General features: G+C 44.3%; 1 protein-coding gene across 1 annotated transcript in view; it reads left to right on the plus strand.

Moving 5' to 3' along the window:
- Positions 1-21,827, plus strand: part of STON2 (stonin 2) — a 184,354-nt gene that overhangs the window by 13,132 nt on the left and 149,395 nt on the right. Inside the window, exon 3 of the mRNA XM_006884631.1 lies at positions 11,950-12,147. Coding sequence (XP_006884693.1) covers positions 11,950-12,147 — 198 coding nt within the window. The remainder of the gene's footprint in view (positions 1-11,949; positions 12,148-21,827) is intronic.

A 21,827-nucleotide genomic window follows, 5' to 3' on the forward strand; every position in this document is an offset into this window, starting at 1 on the left:
CACAGGATAGGGGAGGCTGGGTGAGGATGGCACAGGATAGAGGAGGCTGGGTGAGGACGATGGCACAGGATAGAGGAGGCTGGGTGAGGACGATGGCACGGGATAAGGAAGGTTTGGGTTGGCTGTACCTAGGATTGCTATGAGTCATACTCAGCTTGGCAGCACCTAATAAAAACAACTCCAAAAAATATTCTTCTCTTTTTACTTTACATGAAACTAGATCCTCGAACTATGTTAGCCTATACTTTCCACCCTTGTATTTCAAATAAGCTTTTTTTTAGAGTATGTCATATGGATAACACGTGAACAAAATGAAATTGAGACAAGCAAGATATTTGATCCACTCTATTTAGACACACAAAACTCTTAAATCCTTTGGTGCAATGTGGAGTATGTAGGTGTGTCTGCATGGATGCCGGTGACTGAGTTCAGGATATGTGGGAACCAAGTTTGGTTGGGCCACCATCCCAGCCAAAGAAACTCACCAAAGGAAATGGCATCTTTCTTGTAAAAGATTTGCCATTTCTTAGTTTCTTCCTATTTTATTCCACAACCCATTTGCTTCAACTGAATGTCCAGAACTTTTTGATCATATTACTTTGTGTCAAGAGAAAAAAAAATTCCTATCATTGGCCTATGTCATACAAATTCTATACAGGTATCCTTTTTATAAGAAGATTATGATTGTGGTCGGAGAGGAGTAGATGGGAGATAAAGAATGGAAAAAATGTAGGACAGATTAGCGCTGCTCTGCTCTAGACAGCAAATGGAGCCTAGTGGGAAGAAGCTGAGCTGCACTCCCAAAGGCATACAGTTCAAATCCACCAGCTGCCGCACAGGAGAAGGATGAGCAGTCTCCTCCTGTATGATCAGCTGCCGATGAAAACTGTTGGAGGGTCATCTATGGGTTGGTTCTGACTTATCAGCACACAACAGCAACATGTTATGCCTTAATATCCTAGTTGGCAAAGAGAAGTTGAGAAAGAAAAAACTAACACAGCGAGGCCATGTGGAATTTTCACTTCTCCATAGAGATCAGGGTTTGATTGCTGGCCTAGCGCACCTCCGACCCATCAGCACCTGTCTGTCAGTTCTTGGAAACCTGTATGTTACTGTGATGCTGAGTAGATTTCAATGACATTTTCCAACTAAGACAGTCTAGGAAGAAAGGCCTGGCCATCTGCTTCTGAGAGTCAGCCAGTGAAAGCCATACGGCTCACAGTGGTTTGTATTCACACAGGTCCATGCTTGCGACAGCCCGTGCTCGCGATGGTCCATGGTCATCACTGCTCATCAGGGTGATACATGACTGAGTGGCGTTTCATTCAGTTCTGCGTGGAGTTGCTATGAGTTGGGGGGCTGATCCAGCAGCACAAAACCAAAATGCATAGCTTCACATCCAGACTTGAAAAGAGAAGTTGAAAGCAGAGCGCCCGCACATACAGGAAGGAGCTGGGTAGAGAAGTGTTCCCTGGGGTACTCCTTTCCCCTCCCCTAGCACCTATTCGGCCACCTTCACGGTTTTTTCTGGTAAATGAAGACAAGAGAGCATATCTTTCAAGTGCTGCTCACTCTCACCCCAAGTGAGTGCCAGATTTTCTCCTGGACGAGGAATGTTCTGTTTGTCCTAATTGAAAGGTGAGGAAGCTGTGGGCTCAGTGAAGTTGGAGGCAGAGAAAACTCAGAACCTCAATTTCATTTCTCTCGGTTTGAAACAGACTCACAGCTCACCTTCTGGTGGGTTTTCAGAGGCTCTAGATTGTACAGAAAGAAATTGCCCATCTTTTCCCCCAAGAAGCTGCTGGTGGTTTCAGAACCACAGAAAAGTACCACCTTTAGGTTAACACCTGCTCAATGGTTGTTAGGTGTCATTGAGTTCTTTGGTGGTGATGGTGATGGTGTTGTTAGATGCCATTGAGTTACTCATGTTGTTGATAATGGTCATTCGTGGTGTTAGGTTCCGGGACAGGCACGTGTGACTCCTAGCGACGCTGTGACATAACTCACAGCAGACTAGGTCACTGGAGCTCTCAAACTGCCGTTAATGGTAAGTCTCATATTTCTGTGGCATTTACATCGGCAGAAACTGGGCTGGAGATCATAGTAAAGCTTGACACTTGTTAGATCCAGTCTGGTGACCTGGCTTTAATGTGTACCCAACATCCCAGGGTTGATCGGAAAGCCAAGACCAACAGGATGGTGGGGAAATAACCTCAGAAATCCTTAACTCTATTAAGGGAACAGCTTCTTTTTTTTTTTAATTCGGCTTGCCAGTTGTGGCAGTGAATACATGCCATCATGATTGGTCAGGGAAGCAGTATATTCCAGATATTTCTTAGAAAAATAGAATTTTAGTCAAATCAAAGTAACAGAAGACTTAGTAACCACATGCATGGGGCAGACAGCTGGAGTGTACTCTTATGGTCTGATGGTAGTAGGAATAAGATTGCATGGAAGAACTCTGACATATTTCTAGGATAATTTTCTTTATTTAAAACAAAAACCAAAATAATAAAACCCCTAAAATGTGATAGAGGTCAAATACAAGTTCTTTTCTTGTTTACTTGGCAAGACTACTTTGAGTCTGGCCATGTTGATAAATATTCTCCTTCCAAAGAGTTTAATTAGAACCTTCAAATGGAGGCTTAAGTTTTGCTAGTAGAACATCTAGTTTTAAGATTATACACTAGCGATCAAAGGCTTCATGGTGAAAATGTCAAGAAATTTAACTAGAAACACTGTTTGCTGACCTCTGAATTAAAGGTATAGATATCACAACCCTGAACAGGATTTTTTAAAAAGTCTTCTCATGGGTCATGCAGAATTGAGTCTGCATTGTTCTTAAAAGAAATGTCTTCTATTTTGGTTTATTTCCTTCTAGGCAGTTGGAGTTTTTTTCATATCTATTTTTTTATCAGAGTTATGATCACAGCCAACTATGTTATAATTTATATCTAATAAATTTATATCATGCTTTTTAAAAAAAGAAAAGAAATATCTTCTAAACTGAGCCCCAACCCAGCTGATCTTTTAATTTGGTCCTTTAGTATTTCGATAAGGAGCTCTGGTGTCCTACTGGGTAAAGAGTTGTAGTGCCAACCCAAAGATGGGTGGTTCGAATCCACCAGCAGCTCTGTGGGAGAAAGGTGGACAGCCCCTTCTCATGAGATTTATAGCCTCTAAAAACCTGCTGGAAGTTCAACTGTGAGTCTGTTCTGACTTGATGACAGTTATTGTTGATTGCTTTTGAGTTGAGCACGACACATAATGACCCTATGAACAAAAAGCCTGAAGCCCCTCTACAACTATCAACATTTATCAAAGTTAACAGAGTTTCTGAAGGCATGTTGTTTAGGAAGTGGATGGCTCTGTTTTTTATATGTACACACACACACACACACACACACACACACACACACACGTTGATACTTCTGAGATGAAGTATGTGCATTTCAAAAACGTGTGTGTGTGTGTTAGAATATTCTTGCATATATATATACATACACACACACACACACACACACACACACACAAACTAACTGAAAGAGCAAAGTTCCTTTGCAGTTTTTTTTAAAGCCACTGTTATCAGCATGAGTCTTCCTATTCAGCCTTCCTGCTAGACACTAACCCCCCTCACGGAATGAGGCAGTTTTGTGGCAAAGCCAGTGCTGAATTTGACCCATTATGCAGAATTGCAGGATGTGCATAATTGGAAGCATTTTTAAAACAACCAACTTTCATTTCCGGGGCTTTTGTCTTACAGCCCAAGAAAAACAGTAAATATTCCCTTGTGCTTCAAACATCTTGCCTAAAACCTTGGGCTAAGGCCTTCCCGTGTGTCTGGAGAGGCTCATTATGTAGGGCCAGAGAAAGGGCCACTTGTTTGGAGGAAGGACCAGTGATGACTTAAGCCATTTAAGAAGGAGGCAGGGGTGACAGCTGAGAGATGTAAGCCCAGTGGTTCATTTCTATTAAGCTCTCATTCTGGTTAATGGGAGTGGAGGGTGGTTCGTGGGTGGGGGTGGAATGAGATCTTAATCTTGTTCAGTATGTAGGCAAGGCCCCCTGTGCTTTGCTTGCATGTATACGTCCCTCCTCAGAGAAGAACACTTTTTTCTTTTACTACCTCGGATTGTTTTCTGCTGCATAATATACTTGGTGGGATCTGTCTGAGACCCAGGAATGAATTTTAAGAGCCCTTTACCTTCTTCCTCAGGGCTTCCTGCTCTCTCCAACCTCCTCCTCCACTTCTGTTCTCTCCAGCTGCGCCACCTCCCTTGCTCCTCCTGACAGAGTTTATTTCCAGCACACACACTTGCTCTTGCTTGACCCTTGCACCTGAGAGCTCTCCCCTCGGAGTCTGCTTGCATCTCTGCTCTGGTGCTGATTCTAACCTGTCAATCCAAGCGTGCCCACTCTCTCGAAACTTTGTTTTATTACTAAATTTTTCTGCATAGCTCATGTCTCTGCCTGAAATTAGGTTGAGACAGGTCACTCACTCTCATTGCTATCAAGTTAGAACCCCCTCGTAGCTGACCCTCCAGTAGGTTTTCAGAGACTGTAAACTGCACAGAAGGAATGTGCCCATGTTTCTCTCGCAGAGCAGCTGGTGGATTCAAACCACCTGTCTTTGGGTTGATAGCACAACTCCTTACCCACTAGGCCACGAGAGGTTTGTGTGTGTCTAAAACTTACTTTATATTGTATATGTTTACATGTATCTTTATATATCATATATATTGTTTAATGGAGCAAACATAGGTATTTTTTTCCTGGAGCTACCTTAAAAAGCACACTTAAAGCTGTCCATTCCATTTCTATCATATTTGCAGCTACCATAGTCATCTCAGGGATTATTTTCTCTGCTTACCTAGAAAGGGCCTTAAAATATTTCTTAAAAGTCCAGTATTCTTTTCTTTCAGAGAATCTGTGAGCTTAGTCAGGGTGTCCTTGTGGCATAATTAACCCTTTGTGTGGTATATAAAACTTCATGAGCTACCCAAGCATGCATCAATTAACTAATTCATTCATGCAAAAAAAAAAATTAGGTTTAGGGAATACAATTAGAAAGACAAAATGCTCGCTTTCCCTAAGTTGAAGTTACCTAATAATTAGACAGTCTGGTACGGATGGAGCCTTCGGTAAAAACAAGAGCTCCTCTGATCCAGTCTTGGAGACAGCTGCTTCGTATTTTACCACAGAATGGCAAGGGAGCCACAGAGGAAGAGGGACTTATGTCTGTTCTTGAGTCATAGATATGCAGGTTTCCATCACTGGAAAGTCACTCAGTCCTAGTGATTTGATGTAAAAATGTAAGTACAGGACAGCAAAACATAAGTATATGTTCCATCACAACAAGATAAAGGTAAACAACCCAATTGAAAAATGGGCACAGGATATGAACAGACATTTCACCAAAGAAGACGTTCAGATGGCTAACAAGCACATGAAGAAGTGTTCAAAATCCCTAGCTCTAAGAGAGATGCAAATCAAAACAACTATGAGATATCATCTCACCCTAGTCAGAATATCTAAATTCAACAGAGCAGCAAACAAAATACTGGCGAGGTTGTGGAGAAACTAGAACCCTTATTCACTGTTGGTGGGAATGTAAAATGGTGTAACCACTATGGAAGGCAGTATGGTGCTTTCTCAAAAAGTGGGAAATAGAAATACTATTTAACCCAGCAGTTCCACTACTGGGAATGTACCCTAAAGAAATCATAACCGCCACCTAAGCAGATATGTGCACACCCATGTTTATTGCAGCTTTGTTTACAATAGCAAAGAGTTGGAAACAATCCAAGTGCCCATCAACAAATGAATGGATAGAGAAGCTGTGGTATAATCACACAATGGAATACTATGCTGTGTTGAAAAACAAGGAACTCATGGAATATTATACAAAATGGGTGGCTCTGGAGGACATTATGCTGACTGAAGTATCTCAGTCACAAAAGGACAAATATTGCTTAGTGCCACTATTATAAAATGGGATTGACATTGGGTTTGGGAGAACTTAAGAGGGGATAAATAATGTGTACTGCATTGAAACAGATGAGGGAGAGAACTGTTTAAAAGGGCTATATGATTAGGTATTATTGTCGTGACAGGAATCCAGAATGAAGGCAGCATAGTGGTGTGGACTTAGGGGGAGGGACTGTATAAAAATGAAAGATTTTTCTTTTACTTTTCAAAGAGAAGAACGATCGAGAGGGGAAGGGTGGGCAGAGAGAAAAGTGCAACAAGGAATGAATGGAAATCCACACTCTCTATAAGCTTTCATTAAAATTAATAATAAAAAAAAATTAAAAAACCCAGAAGTTTATGTTCAAATGGGAATCTACCCAAGACCCCAAAGTTATAAGAGGAAAGAAAAGTATTTTATTTGCATATTATATTAACCTACAAGTCATAAATTTACTTTTCCTTTAACCAGAGTTGTTTTGAGGTGCTGAGCAGAGTCTGAGGGGTTGGGTTAAACATGAATATTCACGCCATACGGAGCATATATTATGTGGGGGAGCCATCCCAGAAATGTGATTTAATTTTTTTTTTTAAGTGGTCAATTTAGAGTAAAAGTATGTGCAAAGGAGAGAAAACCGAAGCAAAGAGTAGAATATGGTGAGGAAGGGTGTGCCGTTTTATATAAAGTTAGGGAGTGACTGAGAAGTCACGTGAGCCTCTGAGCAAAGTGAGGGAGTCAGCCTTGCGGAATTTGGGGAAGGAACTTTCAGGCAGAAGGAGCTGCAGGTGAAAAGCCTGTGAGGCACAGCCCTGGACCTGGTGGAAGGGGATTCTTCTTGAGTGGAGCGGCCACGGATGGTTTTCAGCGGATCCTGAAGTGAATCTTCAGGTCTTTCATCTGGCGGGACACTGGCCTTTCACTTAGCAGCTGAGCTTATTAAACATCAGCCAATGACTCCTGGGATGTAGTTGGAGTGAAGAGAATGTCAGAAGAGTAGCAGGAGAGACATGGAGATTCTGGGTACACAGATCCCATACATTCTGGGAGCATCCTGGAAGGACATTGCCTTCCTTTATTGTGAGTGAGATGGGGAAACCACGTGAGGGTTTTGAGGAAGAAAATGGTTTGACTTAGCTTTTAGCCCACAGTGCTTTTAAAACTTTGTAGCTGCCATGTTGAGAACAGTCTGGAGAGTTGGAGGAGAAAGGTAGAGGCAGGCAGGCCCAGCAGGTAAGAAGCCTTTGCAGTGATCTAGGTGAGAGGTGATGGGGGCTTGGGCCAGGGTGGTGACTGGAGGTGGTGAAAAGTGATTGGATTCCAGATGTCCACCAACTCCTCGCTTGCAGACTCTTATTTTCTTATATTTTACAACAGTATTGAAACATCTACTCTCCAACTATTTTGTGGTAGGTAGTACACATTGAGGAGTGAGGCAGAAGTGATACTCGTTGGCGGTGGTTAAGTTGATATGGCAGCGTGGCTGGGCCATGAGTCTCATTGGTTGGGCATCTGTAATGATACAATCTGATGTGACGTGCCCACCTTCCTTTTTGTGATCATTCTCCATCTTTATCTACTTGCCTGGTCTGTGGAGTCTGGCCATGGCGGCGAGTGAGTGTATTTTGCACTTGTAATGGACAGAATGTGAGAGAAAGAGAAGACTCTAGTGTGATGCCAAGGTTTCATTCTGAGAATCTGAATAGATAGAAGGGTTAGTGTGGAGGGAATGTTGAAACTTCAGGTCAGTTGCTTTTAAGATGGCTGGAAGCATTAATAACCAATATGAACCCACTTAGTACTTAATTTTCAGAGTGCTTTATCGGTATTAATTTATTCCTCTTGTGAAGGTGGATACTTATTTTTAGCCTCATTTTGCAGGTGAGAAAATAAAGGCACAGACAAATTGTTATGCAACAATTTGCCCCAAGATCTAAGCCAGGATCCAGGCTGTGAAGCAGACAGTCTGGTCCCTGACCTCCTGTTCTCACCCTCAGAGGTAAGCAGGGGAGGAGCAGGTATCCACCTCCCTCTTGCTTCGTTCCTTGCCAGATGCTTTTGGCGATGACACTTAAGTATCCCAGCAGCCTGCTGTCTGGCCCTTGGGAGAAGGTCTGCCTCAAAAATCTGGCCTGGGGAGAAGAGTGGGTGTTAGGCTCAGTGCTTCTCTCTCACTTCCCATCTCTTCATGTGGCCTCAGGAAATTTAATTAGCAACCTAAATAAAATGAATAGTCCAGGATTTCTAAACTGATGCACAGAATGTAATAGACCAAAGGAGAAGAATTTATGAGATACAGAGATTCACCGCTCCTAGCCACATCAATCTTCATTTCTCCTTCAAAGGAAATCCTGTGCTTGGAATAAATATAAAGGGCCAAGTAATTGAAATCGTTTCCTCTCTGAGCAAGAAGGGTCTCTTTTGACATATAGTTTTAATAATGTTCTAGAATGATTTGATAAAAACCAAGGAACACATTAAAAATAGGTATTAACTGATAAAGAACATCATCCCCTCATCCAGTTTAATAAAGAGCTCCATTTTCCCTACTAATCATGCCCTCTGCCGTCATCTCTCCTTCCTTCCGCATTATCGCCTTTCTGAGCTTTATCATAGTAACTGTGTTATTTCTTGACAGATTCACTATAACTTTGCCTGTGTTGCTTGGTTTTGAACTTTATTGGTGATTATGAGTCGTCAAGTCGGAACTGACTCATAGCCGACTGATCCTCCAGCAGACTTTCAGAGGCTGTAAATCACTCAGAAAGAGATGACCCTTTTCTCTTCTCCCTTGGATCAGCTCATGAATTCAGACTGCCTGCCTTTGGGTTGACAGTGCACCTCCTTACTACTACGCCCCCCGACGTCCTTGGACTTTATTTAGGTGAAAGGCTGTGGTGTTAGGCTTATGAGATTTTTCCATGTAGTTCTCTATAGTGGTTGTTGCTAAACTCAAGCTCATTGCCATCAAATGGGAACCAACTCATAGCTGACCCTCCAGAGGGTTTTCAGGAGGCTGTAAATTCCATGGGGGGAGATTGCCCATTTTTTGCATGCAGAGCAGTGGGTCAGTTCAGAGAGGTGCCCCCTTTGGATCAGCACTGTGATTCCCTATGGCCCGTTCCACCGGAACCCCTTGCTATTGTTCATAGGTGCTGTTAAGTAGGCTTTGACTCACTGTGGTTTTGAGATTCCCCTTGTTTGCAGTGTTGGCTCGCCATCATTGGTTACGGTCCCCACAGCTGAAGGCCTGACCCTACACCAGCATCACACTCTGCTACGCTGAAGATCATTCATTGTGTTACTCCATTTCTTGAGAATTTCCTTCTGTTTCCTGACTCTCTACTTTAACAAGCTGTCCTGTTGGGGAAACTGGTTCCCCCTGATAACCTGTCCAAAGTATATGAGCCACACTTGCCCATCATTACCTCTCAGGAACTTGCTAGGACTTTCTCAGAAACTGGCTATACTTCTTCCAGAACGGGCTTGTTTGTTGTTTTGGTGCTCCGTATTATTTTCCAAAATCAAGGAAACAAAGGTCCTCACCACTGGGCCAGTAGCCAGCATCATGATACATGTAGGAAGAATTAAAATAGCCAACAATTTCCTCTTACTGGGATTGACCATCAGCATTCTTGGTAGCAGCCGTCAGGAGATCAGGAGACTTACTGCACGGGGCAAGTCCACTGTCGAAAACCTCTCCAGTTTGCTGAAGAGCAATGATGTCCGTCTGAAAAGTAAGGTGCATCTAACTCAGGTCATGGTATTTCCACTCCCTTGCTATGCATCTGAGAGCTGGACAATAAATAAAGGTGACCAGAGTGGAATGACTGCCTTTGCGTTGTGGTTGGAGAAGAGTACTGAATATCTCATGGACTGCCAAAAGAACAAACAGATGTGTCTTGGAAAAAGTGCAGTCAGAGTGTTCCTTGGAGGCACAGATGGTGAAGCTTTGTTTCTCATAGGTTGGGGATGTTTCTAAGAGAGACTTTTCCTTGGAAGGGATCATCATGCTTGAAAAGGTGGAGAGTCAGTTAAAGAGGAAGACCCCTAACAAGATGGGTAGATGGGATGACTGCAGCCGTGGGCTCTAGTGTGTCGGAGATGATGAGGATGACACAGGACACGACAGGGTCAGGTCACGAGTCATAGTCCACTTGACGGCACGTATCCAAACAACAACAGTGCTGAGTAACATTTTGTAGTTAAAATGTACCCTGAAGCTCCTCACTAACCAGGTCTGCTGATACTTCTGATAAATCAGCCATCGGGAACCCCACGGAGCATGGATCTGCCCTGACACAGGGTTGTCATGAATCAAGCTTGATTCCAACAACTAGTTTTTGGGTTGTATTTTTTTACCTTTGGTTTTTTTGTTGTTTTTTTTTTAACCTTTTAGCCTCTTCACTTAAAGTTTCATTCAAAGAAAACAGACATGTCACATGCATGCATACATACAGACATCCACTCTCATTGTTTAACCCAATGTGACTCTGGTTTTTAGCTGGTCGTATCAGTAAGTGTTTTCTTGAGGTATGCCACTAATTATGGAGGAAATAATAAGGGTTGACATTAGGACTCTCTGCTCGCTGAAATGTTGCCTTGACACCTTAGAAGACAGATCTGATGAGCTCCTTCCAAAAAGTCACAACCTTGAAAGCCCTATAGAACTGTTCTGCCTTGCCCACAGAAAGTGGCCAAGAATAGAAATTCACGAAGGTGAATGAAAGTTGGAGACATTTATTTTGGCTATGAACAAAACTCAAGTCTAAATTTAGAAATCAAAACTCAAGTCTACATTTAGAAATCAATTTTTGTCTAAAAATTCAGTCTTCTTACTGTTAGGTGCCATTGAGTTGAGTACAACTCATAGCAACCCTGTGAAAACAGACCTGAACCCTGTCCTATCCAGTGTCATCCTCACCATCTCGGATATTCTTGAGCCCATTGCTGCAGTCACTGTGTCAGTCCGTCTCGTTGAAGGTCTTCCTCTCTTTCATCATCCCTCCACATTTCCAAGTTGATCTCCTTTTCCAAGGAATAGCCTTAGAAGGAAGTAAAAATTAATTTTAAAAAGCTGCTTAAAATATATATGAATTACCAAATTAATGTTAAAATAAGATAAATCCTCCACCTTTAGTGAGGTTTTTTTGTGGGTTGCTGTGTTGTTGTTTTGTTTTTTTAATACTTGAGGGTCATGATGTCAAAGTATTACTTTTAGTTCTTGGTACCAGCAGCCAGGAAATTAATAGTCTAATTGCAATGGGAAAGTCTACTGTTAGAGACCTCTCCAAAGTACTGAAGAACAATGTGATGTCAGTCAGTCTGGAGACTAAGGTGCGCCTGTTACAGTCCATGGTCTTTGTGATTACTTGCTATGCAGCAGAGAACTGGACAATGACTAGGGATAATAGAAGGAGAGTTGATGCCTTTGAGCTTTGGTGCTAGAGAAGAATATTGAAGATACCATAGATTGCTAGGAGAACAAACAAGTTCCTCCTGGAGAGAGGGTGAAGCCAGGCTGCTCCTTGGAGGCAAGGATTCTGAAGCTTCATCTGACATACTTTGGACTTGTTGAAAGGTGAGATCAGTCCTTGGAGAAGGGATGTCATGCCTAGAAGGGTGGAGGGACTGCGCAGGAGAGGAAGACCCTCGAGGAGATGGATTGATTCAGTCACTGGGGTAACGGGGGGTTGTCAGAGACAATAAGATTGGCAAGGGACAGAGCAGAGTTTAGGGCTGTTGTACATAGGGTCGCTATGAGTCGCAAGCAACTTGACAGCACATAACAACAACAACAACAACTGATATAAGGGTCTTGGTCAATTAGCTTTCTCTGGATTATGAATGATTTCTTCATAGATTTCTGTGCTTTGTATGGCCCTGGAGGTGTTGTAGGATTGAGTGACCTCAACGTTAGATAAGCACTAAAGATAATCACATATGGCTATTATATTATACACACTTTTGGATTTTGTTCTCAGCCCTCCCATTGGCCATGCCCTGCTGGACCTGTCCTTCCTTCAGCTCCCTGGGGAGATGCCCTCTGGCTTCCGAGAGCAGCTGGACCACCCATTCTGAAGACACCAGCAGTCCTAGTTTTGGTCCTTCGTACACAGACCTGCAGCTCGTCAGTGCTGAGGAACAGACGAGTGGCAGGGCTTCTGGAGCTGACTCCACAGGTAAGATGGAGTGCCACGTCACAGGGCTTTGCCAGTCACTCTGGTGGCCTTTCCGCCGTCTCTCCGTCCCTACAGCCAGTCCTCTTTGCAGAATGGGCTCTGGTGTAGCCATCTAGTAAAAATTCTAGAATCCAGACCGGCTCAAAATCACATTAGGAGAAACATACAGACATATTTCCTGGCGCCTCATTAATATTGGAAAACCATTTGACAGTTCATTTCAGTGTGTTACATTCCGACTGTTCAGTACGAGTACTGTCAGTTTTTTCTCCTTGAATAAGTGAACTTTGTATAATACACGAAAGGCGGAATCTTTCATCCTGTCTGTCGGCTGCCACCCACGCGCCTTCCCTCCTGAGGTAGCTTTAAGCAGAAACAAAGTGGATGTTATGAAAGGGAATGAAAACTAGGACCCAGCTACTGTGTCCAGACTGCAAATCATTTTGCAGTTATGCTGGTTGTTTTTATTTTATCATATGCCTTAAATGACCTACACATCAGTCTGTCACGGCCTGTGACTTTATATGTCTGACTTCCCAGTGGGCATAACTTGGAATGCTGGTTTGCTTCAGGTGGAATGTGGACCTGTCAGCGAGCACTGTGTTAGCTCTAGGTTTGGGAAGGCTTTGGGTTGGAAGTGCTCATCCTTGGTGTTGGGTTATTTGGCACAGGAATTTGTTTCCTTTGCATGTGGTGATGTTGGTGTTAATTGCCACCAGGTGGCCTTGTGTCAAGAAGCTGCACTGCAGTCCCGAAGGCACTCAGTTCGAGGCCACCAGCTGCACTGCGGGAGAAGGATGGGCAGTCTCCTCCCGTGTCATTAACTGCCTCTGAAAGCCCATCAGAGGGTCAGCTCTGGGTCACTTCTGTCTCTGCGGTACACAAAAACAGCAACAAGTTTCAGTTCATGGCAACTTTAAATTTAACAGAATGAGACATTGCCTGTTCCTGTACCCCCTTCACAGTCATTAATAACTTCGAATTCCTGCCGAGTCTGGGGCTCCTTTTCCAGGCCTGCACTAGAGAAGACTCTTTCGTTTTCTTATATGATACTCATTGGCTGGTTTTTGGAATTAGATCAGCAGCCTTTCTTCCTAACCTGGAAGCTCCACTGAGACCTGCCCACCATGTGACTCTGCTGGTGTTTGAAATGCTGGTGGTGGAGGCTTCCGGAATCACGGCAGTGCATGAGGCACCACAGTGTGGCAGCCCGATAGGTAGGCCGGGGGTGGCAGGAAGTGACAGAATTGCTGACAGTTCTTCTGTGGCTAGAATGACCCAGTATGCGTAGTATTTGGGGGTGTTGTTTGTCAAGACTGATGTTTAGTGGTTAATCTGTGGCTCAGTTTTCTGATTAGGGCAGTGTTTACACTCAGTATCGTGTGTTGTTAGGTTCTGCAAGTTAAAAGAAGGACCTTTCTCTAGGTAGATAGGATTTAGATTGGTGGTTGACGATTTCTGCAGAGAATCCTAGTTTATCACTCTCTTTCTCTTTAAATGCTGAAGTTCAGCGTTTCATTGTGTAAACACTCCCTCAGTTCTGGTTGATCTTGGTGACTGATGACGCCTTCCTGGGGCTGAAATCTGCCTGATAAGCCCACGTCCACTGTGGGGAGCATTCCATGGATGGTGAGGTGCTGCTGAAGTCGCTGCTGGCACCCTGGTCATCTGAATGGGTTGCCAGCAAAACTGGCCTTTTCCCCTTGGCCTGTCCTTGCTCTCAGTCTCCCTTCTTCTTGTGGAGGAGCACATGGCATAGTGAGGAAGGGTGCTCAGACTCTGTTGTCACACTGCTCAGGTTCGAATCCAGGCTCAGGCCTTAGCTCACTGTCTCTGTTATCTAGTGCACAAGTACCACAGATGAGCAACTTAAGTAGACAGAAATCTATTTTTCTTACCAGGGAGGGGGCTAGCAGTGCCAGTGAAGGGTGCTTACACTAGGGGAGGGCTCTCTGACTGTGGGGCCTCTTGGGAGAAGTGTTTATCTCCTTTCAGCTTCTTGCTGGGGCTCTGTGGTGATCTTCACATGGCATGGCATCTTCCTTCCGTTATTGTCACTTGCCTGATCTACTCTACAAAACACATCCTGCACTAATCCTCCCTTATAAATGTAACAAAGAGAGCCCTATTCCCTAACGGGTTGTAATCACAGATACAGCAGGACTCACAGCACGTGTTTTGGGGAGGAGAGTTAGATTTTGACATGCTTAGATTTATAACGCCAGCCTTGTGAAGTCGTACAGTCTGTCTTCATACCTCAGTTTCCTCATCTGAATAACTGAGATGATAGTACTTGCCTTACTAGGCTGTTGTCAACTCCAAGCGAGACCTTTTAGGTAGAACATCTTTCATCATTGGCACCAAGTCAGTGATCAAGGACACGGCTTCTTCCCCCTCCGGGACTAGACTTCTTACTGCCTTAAAGAAGTGGACGATGGCCCTCTTGCTCTGAGGGAAGAGTTAGAATATCCGCTCTCAGGCTGACATTTCATAGCCTTTGTACCTTGTTATCAGGTGAGAAGTACTCCAATTCCTGGAGGCAGATGATGAAAATCACAGCTCTAGCCTGGGACATTATTCATCTGTCTTCAAAGCCTGTAATTTTTTTTTTTTTCATTTATCTCTCCTAAAGCCATGCTAGCAGTGTCACATTTCTCGTTAAGGAAACCTCTCCCCTGCTGTTTTGGTCAGAGCCCTGGTAGGAAGCTGATGGTACCCTCAAAAGGGTTCATCTGAAAAGGGTTTAATAAAGAGACTGCTTACAGAGGTGTCATAGGATTAAAAGAATCACAAAGGATGGAGCAGGACTCAGGGGCCATTAGCACCCTTCATCCTGATGGGCAGTGTTTTTTGAAGGGAGAAAGAGCTGGAACTGTGCGGAAAGGGACTCCAGGCAAGTGACGTGACTGTAAAAAGGATGAAGCCGGCGCATGTTGGTAGGGTGGGGGTGAAGGACAGGGGTTAAGTATCCAGGTTCTGTGTTGATGCTTCCATGGCAGAGCCCAGCTGGAAACCAGAGGGTTAGGGAGTCCACCGGTGAAGCAGCACTCAGAGGTGAGCTTCACTGCATGGAACAGACTGAGTAATCCACACTCCTGTAAGCTGGTTCCCATCAGGATTCTGATGGCATCCAGGCCAAGGTCACTGCAGAGATTCAAATGCAAAAACCAAGATAAAAAATGACGGACAAAGCATTAGTGGCTTCATAGAAGAAGGCAGTTTTTACTGTTATAAAGAGAGTTAAGGTATTGTTGGTCATTGCCCTAGAATCAAGTGTGATTCATAGTGACCCTAGGAATAACAGACCTAAATCCTGTCCTGTCCTGGGCCATCCTCACCCATCATCTCCAATGCACTTGAGCCCATTGCGGCAGTCACTGGGTCAGTCCATCTTGTTGGGCATCTTCCTCTCTTTTGCTGACCCTCCACCCATCCAAGCATGATATCTCTTTCAAGGAATAGCATCTTCCTCGTAGCAGCATGCTCCAAGTATGGAGAGACAAAAGGTCTCCATCCTTGCCTCCAGGGAGCACTCTGGTTGCACTTTTCCCAAGACATATCTGTCTGTTCTTTTGGCAGTCCGTGGGATTGGTACTCTTCTCCCACACCACAACTCTAAGGCATTTATTGTCCAGCTCTCAGATGAGTAGCAAGTGAGTGAAAAGGCTGTGGCTTAAATCAGGCACGCCTTAGTCTTCACAGTAATATCATTGCTCTTACTGAATGCTTTTTTTTTTTAGTGAATGCCTTTTGACAGCCACTTGCTTCTGCAGAAGGAGTAAATAATTATAGCCATCACTTACTATAGAGTGTTGTGTGCCAGTAACCTCGCCTGCTGTCTTCCAATCACTTCCAACTCAGGGCCACTTGCGTGTATCAGAGCAGAACTGTTGTACAGGGTTTTCATTGGTTGAGTTTTGGAAATAGATCACCAGGCCTTTCTTCCAAGGTGCCTTTGGCTAGACTCAAGCCTCCAGCCTTTTGATAAGCAGCTACGTGGGTTAATGATTTGTACCTCCCCTGCAAGGAAGGTTAAGAAACTTGTCTAAAGAGAACACTAGCAAAAAATGGGTGAAATGACGTGTCAACTTAAGTTCCTTAGACCAAACCTAGGGACACTCAGAGTCACCTGGAGAAAGAAAACTTTCCAGCCCAACCCAGGCTTACTTGAGCCAGAGCCTTTGGGAGCATGGCCCAGGAATCCGTCCTTTGTGAAGTTCTCTATTGATGTGCAGTTGATTTAAGGTATAACGTTTAGAAGCTGCTGTTCTAATGTCCCGTTGCTTTTTGGAGATAATTGGGGGTGGGGGGGTAGTCGGAACAAGGAAAAGGGACGTCCATGGTGATGATCTTCCTCAGTTCCCAGAAACCAGTGCGGAAGAGTGATGGTTTCCTCCAGTGGAATCCTAGGCACGTACGGGGCTAGCGAATGGCTACATTTAATATGACATCAACTTTGAATGTAAAAACATGAATAAAAACAGCACTTGCATATAAATTCATACATAAGTTCTTTGCCGTAGAGTTGGGACTGACTCCTGGCAGACCCTTTTTGGGTTTCCAAGGCGGTAAATGGCAAGGGATGAGATGAGACTGTCCGGTTTTCTCCTGAGATGCTGCTTGCCAATGGCTTGAATTGCTGGAGAGTCAGGGCCTTGGGTTAGCATTGTCACTCCCTACCAGCTAGGCCACTGCGTTGTTCAAGATTTTCCAGGCACAGTACTGGATTCTTTAGGTCAGTCACCTAGTTAAATTCTCACCATAGACCTGTGAAGCAGTTGCTGTTACAGTCCCTGTGTTGTAGATGAGGACATGAGGACTCAGAGAGGTTGAGGAAGACTCCTAAAACAAGAGCCCCAGCCTCGGGGCTTTTCAGCTGCAGAAACCCTGATAAACTGCTTGAGGGTAGTAGAGGGCTCCCAGCTTTGTAAGACTTGGATTTCATAACCTGGGAAATCTTCTGAGAGCAGTGTTTTCCACTGGCAGGGTGGTTTGTTTGCAGATGTAGGTGCTAATGCCTTAATGCAGAGAGGAATCTAGAAGGTTAGCCGAACATGGCTCTGTAGTCAGAAGGATGGAGTCCTAGAGGCCAGCGTCCCGCAGTAATACTGAATTCAGCTAGCGCTGCTGAGCTGTCTGCACTCACATCCTGGCCAGTGTCCTCTAAACACTTGGGAAAGGGACAGACTTCTCAAAGCCCACCTTTCTCCTTTGTAAAATGACAGTCTCTGCAGCTTGAGTATGTGGATCAAATATGATAACCCTTGAAGAGCCCTGGGCAGTGCCTGGTGCCCAGGGATAAGCAGTCATGTTAGATCTAATAGGTTCTCTCATGTGGTTTTGCTTGTTCCGTGTGACTGAGCACAGAAAGAAATGTGTATATGGCATGTGTCGGGAATACCTAACCAATTCTTTTTAAAAATACAGGTGACACAGAAGTATACCGAATAAAATCAAGTTTGCCTTATTCTGCCCTTTCTGCACCATCCCAGAGGTGACCAGGGCTATGCACTTTGCTGTGTTAACTTCCGGAGCTTATTACTGTATATCTACACAGGTTCATTGTCATGAGCTTCCACCAAGGTGTTCTTGACCCCCTGGAGACCTCACTGCCGGGGAGCAAGATGCTCTTAGTCCTGCTCTAGCTCATCACTTGCAGATCAGGCCACTTTGATCATAGAGTTTTCATTAGTGGACTCTTCGAAGTGAATGGACTCACTGCCGTCCAGTTGTGTCCGATGGAAGCAATCCTAGAGGACAAAATAGAACTGCCTCGATGTGTTTCCAGGGTCACAGGTGGGTTTGAACTGCTGACTGAAAGTACATAACCACAGGAGTGAGGTGGGAGTCCAGCCAAGTGTGTCACCCGAAAACGTGCACATGAGGGTGTTACACACCATACAAAGTTTTATAGGTAAGAAAGTGTGAATTCAATAGCTCAGTGTCTCATTTGCCCATGGTACGTGACATAAGGGGATTTGCCATTAATAATACCATTAAGGTGCTGGTTAGACTCAGAGGGTCCTTCCCTTTTTTCTAAGAAAGAATACTTAGAAAAGAGATGTAGATGGGCAGATGTTATTTTTACTTGCAGCAAGGAAAAAGGAGATGGAGGCTCATTCTCTCTAATTGCTGCGGAACTGATGCTTAATTGACCTGCCATTGGGTTTCCGAGGCTGTAAATCGCATAGGAGGAGATTGCCCATCTTTCTCAGAGCCCCTGGTGGGTTTGAACCATGAGAGAGGTACTGCTTTTGACTTAGCAGTGCAAATCCCTACAAATTAGGCGACCAGAGCTCCCCTTCAAGGGAGTATTTCTAGCTTAGGGTGAGGGTGTCGGAAGAGCTCAAGCTTATTTAGTATTTTCCAGAGGGAATACTGTGATTTCCTTGGGAAAGGAAATGTTCTACAGATCAGGAGGTGCACACATGCATCTTTTTTTTTTTTAATTTCATTATTGTTGTGTGTGTGTACTGTCAAATCAGATATGACTGGTACGGGAGGAGATTGTTCCTCCTTCTCCAGCAGAGCATCTGGTGGATTTGAACTGCACACCTCTGAGACTGCAGTGCAGCTTCTTGCCACTAGGTCACCAGAGCTCGCTGCACACATGCATCTTCAGGATGGAGTCTGGGTAGGTTCGCATCCCAGCTTCCTCATCACTGTAGGTGGCGTCCTCTGGAGGACTTCAGAGGACTCCGGCCCATGCATAGCACCTGAAAGCACTTGTAGATAACTTCAAACAGGACTTGATAGCAAGGTTAAAGGTTGGCAGGAAGGAACACCTGGAGTGGAATGGATTGACAGAATCCTGTCCTACTTATGTAGGACGTATCTGGGCCTTGTGACAAACAACATGTGGCTGACCTCTTTGATTTGAACTGTTGTAGGAGAAAAAGATTTTGTTATGATGGAAAAGCAGTTTTTATTTTGCATATAGTTTAAAGAGGAAAATAAAGCGAGAAAAGAGGAGAGCTGTGATCAGAGCAAGGTCAGTCGGAATTTAAGCCTAGCAATGTATGTACTAGTCAGTTAATGTTTCTCATTCCTGTAAATTGCTGAGCACTGTTCACTGCTTGATTGTTTTACAAACACTATGTCAAGAAAGTGTTAGTTGAAGATTCTAGTGGAATTGGCAACTGAGTTTAAGCAAAAAAAGGTGAAAATGTAAGGCATGTTTTTTATTAATACAAGGTAGTCTGAGAGTCAGAAGTGGGTTTTGGTTTTTTTCCAGTCAAGAAGTGTGTGTGTGGGGGGGTGTGTGCTGATAGTTATTCTATTAATGAAATGGCCTTGATTTTAGGAGCCTTACTGTTCTTAAGGAGGCTTGAAAAAACAAAACAAAAAACCCAAACAAACTACCCTCAAACTCACTGCCGTTGCCATGGAGTTGGAACTGACTCATAGCTGACTCTCCAGCAGGTTTTCAGAGGCACATAAAACACACATAAGAGATTGCCTATCTTTCTCCCTTCGAGCCACTGCTGGATTCGAACCACCAGAGAGAGACCACTTTTGGAGTAGCAGTGCATCTCTCTACCCACTAGACCACTTGACTCAAGAGGAAGAAGCTATTCCTTTTCAAGGTCTAAGGCTTTGGGCAGGTGTTCGAGAAATTGTCTGTCTTGCCATGTATGGAGCGATTTCTTGACATGCTGTGGCCGAAAGCTCAGGAAAGCTGTCAGGGTCACAGCTAGAGCTGTCACCTCTGTCATCTGTCTCGGGATGCTGCAGGATGTGCCACCCCACAGGCTCCTCCCACTCCTGGCTGTAATTGTGGAGGGGAAGACTCTGTGATCAGCCTGCCCCTTCTTCTCATTTTCTCACCAAGGGGATAATTAGGAGGAGGAAGGCAAACAAGTCCCTTCACCTCAGTTAAATCACAGGGTTGGGCTAGGCTGTACTCATGAGCAGTGCTCATGTTTCCGAGTCCTGGCTCCTGGCGGAACCCAGAATAGGCGGGGCCCCTAATAGTACTGTTGCCTCTCTCATCCCCGTCCACCCTGGCCCCCTTTCGGTCCCCTCCCTTGGAAAGCAGACATTGCCTGCTGTGCTGGGGTGTTAAATGGTGAGAGGGGTCAGGGAGTGAAAACAAGCTTACCTTTGAAGTTGATTCTGCCAGAGAAGAGAAAACAGGAATGTTTGCAGTAGCAAAGCCACTTTGAATGATGGGCTTCAGTTTTTCATTTTCTTTTATGTCCAAGGAAATGCTGGATTTCACTGTGATGAGGTGAAAATACAGCAAGCATAGGTATAAACCGAGTAACATCAAGATCGTGATGAAGCACCTGTGATTGTTAGCTACTCTGGAATCCTCTCTGATTCGGAGAGACACCGAGAACAGAATGCCACCTAGTCTTCCATCATCTTCATGATCCTTGGCTCTTGAGTCTGTCCTTGTCACCAAAATGCTGGATATTTTGAGAAGTCTTCAAGATTCAGAAGACACGCTGCATTGGGCAAGTCTGCTCTCATGGACTTTAAAGTGCTAAATACATGATGTCACTTTAAAGACCAACGTGGGCCTGTCCCAAGTCATAGTATTTTCCACCACTTCAGATGCAGCTGAAAGTTGGATGATGAATAAGGAAAACCACAGAAGGTTGGATACCCTTGAAATGTGGAATAAGATTGAATATGCCATGAACTGCCAGAAGATCAGACAAGTCTGTTTTTTTGTTTTGTTTTTTTAAATTTTATTTCATTATTTTTTGTGTGTATCATCAAATCAGATCTGACTGATACAGGAGGAGATTGTCTCTTCTTCTCCAGCAGAGCATCTGGTGGATTTGAACCATGTACCTCTGAGATTGCAGTGCAGCTTCTTGCCCCTAGGCCACCAGACGAGTCTGTTTTGAGGAAAGCACAGCCAGGGTGGGATGGTGAAGCTTTGGCTCACATACTTTGGGCATGCTGTCAAGAGAGACCAGCCCTTGGAGAAATATATCATCATGCTGGGAAAGGTAGAGAGGGTCAGCGAGAGAGAGGCTGGCCTTCAGCGAGGTGAATTGACACTGTCACTGCAGCAGTGAGCTGGATGAGCATCTCAGAGACCACGAGCATGACACAGGATACGACAGGGTTCTTATCTGTTGTTTCCAGCGTTGCTAGGCGTCATAGTTGACTCAGCAAAGCGATACCTAATAGCAACTTCATTGTTGTTTGGTGATAGCAAGTTGGCTCCAACTCATAGCAGCCATGTGTACGTAATACCAAAACCTCACGATCCTCCGTGCTGCAGCCCTCCACTGCAGTCACTGTGTCAGTCCATGTGGTTGAGGGTCTTCTTATCCTTTGCTGGCCCCCCCACCTTTCCACGCATCATGTCCTTTTCTACGGACTTCCGTGATAACACGCCCAGAGTATGTGAGAAAAAGTTTTGCCCTCTAGAACATTTCCATTGGCTAATACTTGGAAGTAAATCACCAAACTTTTCTTTCTGCCACATCCTCCTCCAGAGGATCAGCTGGTGGGATTGAACTTCAGTTGAATACTTAACCCACTGTACCACAAGACGTCCTGAATGCTTGTATAAATACAAATAACATACGCAGCCGTGTGACTCTGTATGCATGTGTACATAGATATACACACATAAATATTTTAAAAATATATTTGTTGATAAAATTCTCACCACTGGACCACTTGGCAGCATCAGGATGGATGGTGAAGAGATTGAG

The sequence above is a fragment of the Elephantulus edwardii genome, unplaced genomic scaffold (genome assembly GCF_000299155.1).
Source record: "Elephantulus edwardii isolate Elephantulus edwardi_28Jun2011 unplaced genomic scaffold, EleEdw1.0 scaffold00037, whole genome shotgun sequence".
Classification (NCBI taxonomy): domain Eukaryota; kingdom Metazoa; phylum Chordata; class Mammalia; order Macroscelidea; family Macroscelididae; genus Elephantulus; species Elephantulus edwardii.